The sequence below is a fragment of the Oncorhynchus nerka genome, linkage group LG20 (genome assembly GCF_034236695.1).
Source record: "Oncorhynchus nerka isolate Pitt River linkage group LG20, Oner_Uvic_2.0, whole genome shotgun sequence".
NCBI lineage: Eukaryota > Metazoa > Chordata > Actinopteri > Salmoniformes > Salmonidae > Oncorhynchus > Oncorhynchus nerka.
This window is the reverse complement of record NC_088415.1, coordinates 85,191,821-85,200,124: the sequence shown is the minus strand read 5'-3', so window position 1 is coordinate 85,200,124 and position 8,304 is coordinate 85,191,821. Positions and strand designations below refer to the sequence as shown.

General features: G+C 39.8%; 1 protein-coding gene across 1 annotated transcript; it reads left to right on the top strand.

Annotated features, from left to right (window-relative positions):
- Positions 1 to 3,662: 3,662 nt before the first annotated feature.
- LOC115103332 (regulator of G-protein signaling 21-like) lies at positions 3,663 to 7,525 on the top strand. Its single transcript, XM_029624213.2, has 5 exons — positions 3,663 to 3,969; positions 4,180 to 4,254; positions 6,353 to 6,414; positions 6,531 to 6,697; positions 7,037 to 7,525. The coding sequence occupies exons 1-5, from the start codon at positions 3,914 to 3,916 to the stop codon at positions 7,229 to 7,231; spliced, it is 555 nt and encodes a 184-aa protein (XP_029480073.1). The 5' UTR covers positions 3,663 to 3,913; the 3' UTR covers positions 7,232 to 7,525.
- The last annotated feature ends 779 nt before the right edge of the window (positions 7,526 to 8,304 follow it).

The window sequence follows — 8,304 nt, the reverse complement described above, 5'->3', positions numbered from 1 at the left end:
TCAGAGTAGTGTTGAAGTAGGATCGATTTAGCCTTTTAAATCATAATGAATAAAAGAGAAGACCTGATCCTAGATCACGGGGTGGTAAGGTAACCTAGTGGTTAGAGCGTTTGGGGCAGTAATCGAAAAGGTTGCTGGATTGAATCCATGAACCGGCAAGGTAAAAATCTGTCGTTCTGCCTCTGATCAAGGCAGTTAACCCACTTTTCCTAGACCGTCATTGTAAACAAGAATTTGTTCTTAATTAACTGACTTGCCTAGTTAAATAAAGGTTCAACTTGAAAATAAAATAAATCAGCTCTCCTACTCTGAGACTCTTTGTGAATATGGGTCCTGGTGTTAGACTATTCCTGGGCTGAATACACTTCCTGTTGGTTGGCTACAACACAGATCCTATAAATAGACTACCACCTGTCAGAGAACATTCCAGTCATTCCTCACCACACCTTCATCCACTGAGGTGTATTTTTAACTCCTCAAACAGTCTATTTAAATAACATTCTTGACCTGATTGAACAGGATCCTCAACCTGATGATGGAATAGCCTGAGATAACATCTTGGGTAAAGGCCACAAACCCAAGTAACTCATAGATTACATTCTTCCTATTGAACAGCTAATAACATAGCAGTAGTCTACCAGCAGCAGTCTAGTCTACTTGTTACTTCATTTTACAGTTTTAATCTTTCCGAAACTTCTAGCAATGTTTCTGCCCTTATCCACACGTTTTATGTCTCACAAAAACAAAACAAAGACAGGTGCAAATGCTTTGTAAATTAGGACCCCCTGAACTCTACATTTTGTCTCGCTTACAAAGTTAGACAACTCAAAGCACTTGCAATCCTAAAGGGAACATGCAGATACACACTTATTCTCTAAACAATCAATTAATCAATTTTACGTAGCACATTTCTTACAGAGAATGTATTTTAAAGTGCTTAACGATTCCTTGGATGTGCTGGAGTTTGGCATGGTGGTCTAAAACCGACACTGGACCATGCATTGCCCTCTGCTATGGAGATTTGTATTCCCCCATCTGCAACTTTAAAGCATGTCCATCCTCTTATATTCTATCTTTCTCCAATGTATCTTTCTTATGAAGTCACACACACACAAAAAAAACATTTGGATTGATCTAAGTCATAAATAAAATGGTGACATAAACACAACAACTCCTGTTACCTCAGTTTTTATTTTAATGAAGAGTTGTGTTGTCGCTTCGAGATCAGTTTGATCAATGATGAACACGTCAGCTGATATCCAATGATTACACCTTCTAAAGACAAGAATGTGATTCCATTCAAAAACTAGACATGCCTCGTAATGCATTGTTATGTACAGATGTAGGATCTTAATTTGAGTCAGATTGCTACAGCAGGAAAATAATTCTGCAGCAACAGGAAATGTGAATTATTTTGTGGATTATAATGAATGGACATTTATGTAGAGGTTGATGCATTTTGTATTAGGATAAATCAAGTCTGAAATTTCTAAATGGTAATTACAAACTTTAGGAGCATTTTGTAAACTCAAATACACTACACGTTTGCATTTCCTGTAGTGCAGGAAAATTCTCTGCAAATTAAGATCCTACATCTGTAATTAGCCAATAATAAAGGGGAGCATGAGGTCTGAATCTCGTTGCTCTCATGTGTCCTCATCTATTATTCCACAAAAGGCCTGGCAAGTAAATGTGAGGAATTGGAGTGACGCTTGTCAGATAAAAGCACGCCCAGCTGACCCATAACATTCTGAGACCCATATGTCTCTTAGAGCATGGTGAGACCATGGTTGTCCTATGGTTATTTTGCATACAACCTTCCCACAACTTTCTGGGAATGGTGCAGGATAGTTTCTCGGTATTTCGTTAATTTAACAACACTTTTACTAAAAGTTCAAACATAGTTACATTTCATTTCAATGTTGGTAATGTTCTAGGAACGTTCTCGAACTGGTAAAGTTTGACTTTGAGAATGTTCTAAAAGAAGAATGTAAAAAATAAAATAAAAACATTCTTCTGTGGAAATTTCAGTACCTCAGCATAACGTTTCCTACAGTCTTCCTCATGGTTCTAATTCAAATCAAATCAAAATCCAACCCAATTTTATTTATCACATACATATGGTTAGCAGATGTTAATGCGAGTGTAGCGAAATGCTTGTGCTTCTAGTTCCAACAGTGCAGTAATATTTAACAAGTAATCTAACAATACTCCAACAACTACCTAATACACACAAATCTAAAGGGGTGAATGAGAATATGTACATATAAGTATATGGATGAGTGTTTGGCGAGCGGCATAGGCAAGGTGCAATAGATGGTATAAAATACAGTATATACATGTGCTATGAGTAATGTAAGATATGTAAACATTATTAAAGTGGCATTATTTAGAGTGTATTGTATAAAGTGACTAGTGATCCATTTATTAAAGTGGCCAGTGATTGGGTCTCAATGTAGGCAGCAGCCTCTCTGAGTTAGTGGTGGCTGTTTAGCAGTCTGATGGCCTTGAGATAAAAGCTGTTTTTCAGTCTCTTGGTCTCAGCTTTGATGCACCTGTACTGACCTCGCCTTCTGGATGGTAGTGGTGTGAACATGCAGTAGCTCGGGCAGTTGATGTCCTTGATGATATTTTTGGCCATCCTGTGACATCGGGTGCTGTAGGTGTCCTGGAGGGCAGGAAGTTTGCCCCCAGTGATGCGTTGTGCAGACTGCACCACCCTCTGGAGAGCCATACGGTTGAGGGTGGTGCAGTTGCCGTACCAGGCTGTGATACAGCCCGACAGGATGCTCTCGATTGTGCATCTGTAAAAGTTTGTTTTCAAAATGTTCTCAAATTGTTCCAAGGACATTAATTAACAAGGTTTCGTCATGGCTCTATGTAAAGTAATATTCTCAAACTTTCCATATAAACCACAATAAAACATTAGCAACGTTCAGAGAATGTTACAAGAATGTTATTTTGAAACATACATTCTGTTTTCAGCATTAACAAAACTCTCTCTATCCTCTATCTGTGTTCAGGTGTGTTGGCCGTGCCCACTAATTGGCCACACCTGATCTTAATGAGTGATTGTTTCCTTTGAAATAGGCTAAAATGAACAGCTTTGTATGCCTAAAAAAACATAACATGCTAGCTCCATCCTGGTGGCGCAGTGGACTAAATTCATGGTTAGAGAGCATATGATTATAGGTTTTAATCTAACTGATGCTGTGTAACAATAACAAATAAATGTGTTTGTATGATTAATGCGTAAGGAAATTAATTACCATGTGTCCAATAGGTGCTTGGAGTTCAAAAATGATTACCCAAAATAAGCTCGCAGTGTTATTAGAAGTCTTATTGAAAAATTATTCTGTCAAAGTTTTAAGGAAGTTATTCGAAAACCCCCAAATAAACCTATAATGTCCATTCTCAGAGTGTTAATTAAACCTCCTAGGAGAACAATCAAGGAACCAGAGTTGGTTACTACATGGTTCCATATGTGTTATTTCATAGTTTTAATGTCTTCGCTATTATTCTACAATGTAGAAAATTGTTTTGTTTCTTTTTAAATAAAGAAAAACCCTCGAATGAGTAGGTGTGTCCAAACTTTTAACTGGTATTATACATTTGTAGAATTTCCAAGGAACCAAATGTGCTGGCTGGGACTCCGTTGAGCTATTGTTAGCTTGGGACAATGCTCAGTGACTCAACATCGCTGGTTGTTGAGTGTAGATTTCCCCGTGATTATGGAGAAGAGCCAATCAGGATTGAGATGCCAGTGGAGCTTGGGTATTCTTGGCTTTGTCAGAGAGCATAAAGAATCCACCGAGCTTCCTTGAGAATTGGGTCTGGAAACTCAACGAACAGGGTTGAGAGGGTGATATGTACACAGTATTTAGCCATTGAACACAAATAATAATTACAACAAATGGATATTTGCTGTGAGACGGCCTCAGAAGACCTTGACAAGACCAAAAGGCTTTTGTAAGTTGTTGATGTAATTTGGTTTTGTAATTATTATTTTAAATAAGTTGTTATAGGCGTTATGAGCCATATTTGTATTGTATTACATTTGCATAATTTCATCACATATGAAACATCGTAATGTGACTGGCCTATAAATAAGTGTACTATAATACATTTCTAAAAAGACCACTGAACATTATTTCTGTGTTCTTATCATTTATTCTGCAGGCATAAACCCTGGAAATCGAGACTCCACAACTTCCTCAATAGTCCCTCACCTCATTCAAGGAAAAAACTGCACAGGTATGTGAAACTGAAAAAAATATCTATCAAATTTTTCTGGTATGTGTTTTAAATGTCACTATACCATGATTTTACTAAATATATGATACCAGGCCAGGGGGGGGCTCTGTGGCGTCCTGTTCACCCCGTCCTCCTGACGCTTGTTCCCGTTTTCTAAACGTTATGTGCATGTGCTACAAAACAAACCCGTCACAGACATTCACACTTTTACTCAATACAACACATTAACTTTACACTGTTCACTGTATAATACAATACTGCATAGAATGGCTATTTTATTTTACCTTTATTTAACTAGGCAGGTCAGTTTAAGAACCAATTCTTATTTACAATGACGGCCAACCGGGGAACAGTGGGTTAACTGCCTTGTTCAGGGGCAGAACGACCGGTTTTTACCTTGTCAGCTCCGGGGCTTGATCCAACGCTCTAACCACGAGGCTACCTATCTGCCGCTCCAAAATGTGCAAATGCCTACCTATGATTTGGCTGGAGGAATGGGAGGAAGGAATATACATGCATTATGATCCGCATGTCATTGTAGCAGTAAGGAGAAAACGCTATATATGAATCGAAGCACATCTCATGAGTTGCAGACCCTTTTAATTTCTTCCTGTGGCAATCAAATTGGCCTAGACCTACTGTCAAGTTAGCAGGTTGTTAGCTAGATAGGTCTGGCCTAGACCTACTGTCAAGTTAGCAGGTCGTTAGCTAGATAGGTCTGGCCTAGACCTACTGTCAAGTTAGCAGGTCGTTAGCTAGATAGGTCTGGCCTAGACCTACTGTCAAGTTAGCAGGTCGTTAGCTAGATAGGTCTGGCCTAGACCTACTGTCAAGTTAGCAGGTCGTTAGCTAGATAGGTCTGGCCTAGACCTACTGTCAAGTTAGCAGGTCGTTAGCTAGATAGGTCTGGCCTAGACCTACTGTCAAGTTAGCAGGTCGTTAGCTAGATAGGTCTGGCCTAGACCTACTGTCAAGTTAGCAGGTCGTTAGCTAGATAGGTCTGGCCTAGACCTACTGTCAAGTTAGCAGGTCGTTAGCTAGATAGGTCTGGCCTAGACCTACTGTCAAGTTAGCAGGTCGTTAGCTAGATAGGTCTGGCCTAGACCTACTGTCAAGTTAGCAGGTCTTAGCTAGATAGGTCTGGCCTAGACCTACTGTCAAGTTAGCAGGTCGTTAGCTAGATAGGTCTGGCCTAGACCTACTGTCAAGTTAGCAGGTCGTTAGCTAGATAGGTCTGGCCTAGACCTACTGTCAAGTTAGCAGGTCGTTAGCTAGATAGGTAACATGACTGAATAACGTTGTTTGTTATCAAACCAATAATTAACGGACCGGGATTTAGTTTAAAACCGCCCGCGACATGGTTTGTGAAATATCACAGAAATCGTGCAGGAAGATAAAAGGGTAGCTCCGTTTATAGGAGTAATATTTTGTTAAACCGTTTGAGTACATGCCGTTTTCTTTGCTCTAAAGCTGCAAGCATGTCTGTCGCGAAGCGGTTTTTCCTCTCTGGCACTGCTGTGTGACAGCGAATGTGCGAAAACTATACCCAGATTGGCATGGTGCTCTTGATTATATCAGGGATTAAATTATATACAATGTATCAATTCTGCTCGTTCTGTGCACTGCTCCAGTGTATCAAACATACAAATGTAATAACAGAAGATTGAGCAGGGTCTCCATCCCTGCTCGCCATCAAGGTTCAATTATATTTTAAAAACTGATGGAATAGATATGCAGGAAGACTGGGCAGTGAGAAGCAGGTGAGTGCGGGCTGGCAGGGGTTACGGCTTGCTGATCACAGCTGCCACACATGAAAGTGAAGTGGACATTATTGGACCGGTGCACACAAGAGACTAATTGCTGTTGCTTAAAACATTTACTGAACTTGTAAACAACTGACATTGTAAACATTTCATAACAGGCGATAGCGGGTTCTTTAGATCGGTAGGGCCGAAAATGTTTGTAGTATTATATGAAACTGTATGTTGGTATCATGACGTTTTGATTATGTTACTGGTCTACCAGTATACCTTGCAACACCAATTCAATTACACTATTCCCATATTTCAACCTCTTTTTGTTTTTGTTTTATTTGCAGACAATCTGTTAATGAGGAGAAACAGTGGGGACAATCCTTAGAGAAACTACTCAATCATAAATGTAATTTTTGTTTTATATATATATATAGCATATTTTTGTAAATATATAAAACACACTAACAGACTGCAGATTACGCCTAAATCAACCCAAATATTTTCTCTCCATTTTGCTTCTAGGTGGCCAAGTGGCATTTCGGGTCTTCCTGAAATCTGAGTTCTGTGAGGAGAATCTGGAGTTTTGGCTTGCCTGTGAAGAGTTCAAGTCCATCACCAGTCCAGAGAAGCTTGCCTGGAAAGCTACGAGCATTTATGAAGAATTCATCCAAAGTGACTCTCCTATGGAGGTAGAAACACATTATATTATCATTATCACAGTACCATCATGTATATCACTTCATGTTCCTTATAGTGATAATAAATGAGTGACTTTCTTTGCAAGTTATACAGATTTAAAAATATATATATATTTAGAAATTCCCCATGAGTAACTCTGTACCTGCTGCAAAGTGGGAGAATATAATCTTTAAACTTTCCAGGATGACATGAAGGAAAACTATAATAGATTTAACCTACTTCTAAAACCAAATTAGATGAAGAACGACTGACATGTGTGATAATAGTGTATAAATAGGGTTATTTAAGGTTGTGTCGAGTGTGATTATTGCATTTTTTTCTCAAATCAGGTCAACGTCGATTACCACACAAGAGACACGATTGCTCAGAGTCTCCACAAGCCAACCCCATCTTGTTTTGACGGTGCCCAGAGGAAGGTCTGTAGCCTTATGGAGAACGATGCGTATCCTCGGTTCATTCAGTCTGACTACTACAAGGACCTGTGTGCTGGTAGCAGGGGCTTAGGAAAACATAAAAGAACTTGAGACTGACTGACTCAGACGCCACAAAAATGTACTCTGGCAATCCAATTCTCTGCTCTTCTCTTGAAGTGTGCACTTGACTTGAACACTCCCTCACATGGAATGGTTCACCTGATAAACAACCGACGAACGCTACTGACTTCAAGTGTCTGTTATTTGTATATATTGATGGTGATGTATATTTGTAAACTTGTAATATTTAATAATTCCATTGTAAGTTGTACTTGTAATTCAGCTTGTTGCTATAATGATTTATTGTACATTTAAAAAATAAACATATTAATGGATTTAGCAATGTGAAAATTCCTCCAGCCAATGATTACATCAATCCCATGTGTAAGTACAAGTACCCTTCTGGAGGAGAGGAGAGAATCGGGGTGTGGCCTTAGTCCTCTTCATCCCCCTGTGACGCGTTAGGGCATCGACCATGGCTCTCCACCTACACTGAACATTGCAGCAAGGTCTCATCTGATAACACAATCATAGCCAGATATTGCAGCCGAGATTCAATCAATCCATCAAATGTATTTATAGAGCCCTTTTAACATCAGCAGATGTCACAAAGTGCTTACACAGAAACCCAGCCTAAAACACCAAAGAGCAAGCGATGCAGAAGGAAAGTGGCTAGAAAAACTCCCTTGAAAGGCAGAAACCTAGGAAGAAACCTGTGCTGGGTGGAGATTATAAGAGTACGCGGCCATTAAGGCCAGATTGTTTTTCAAGATGTTCAAACCTTCATAGATGACCAGCACGGTCAAATAATAATCAAAGTGGTTATAGAGGGTGAAACAGGTCAGCGCCTCAGGAGTAAATGTCAGTTGGCTTTTCATAGCCAAGCATTCAGAGGTTGAAACAGCAGGTGCAGTCCAGAGAGAGAGAGGGATAGAGAAGGTCGAAACAGCAGATCCGGGACAAGGTAGCACGTCTGGTGAACAGGTCAGGGTTCCATAGCCGCAGGCAGAACAGTAGAAACTTGGATCAGCAGCACAACCAGGTGGACTGGAGATGGGGAAAGCGAGGAGTAGTAAGGCCAGGTAGTCCCGAGTTATGGTCCTAGAGAGAGAAATGGGAAAATT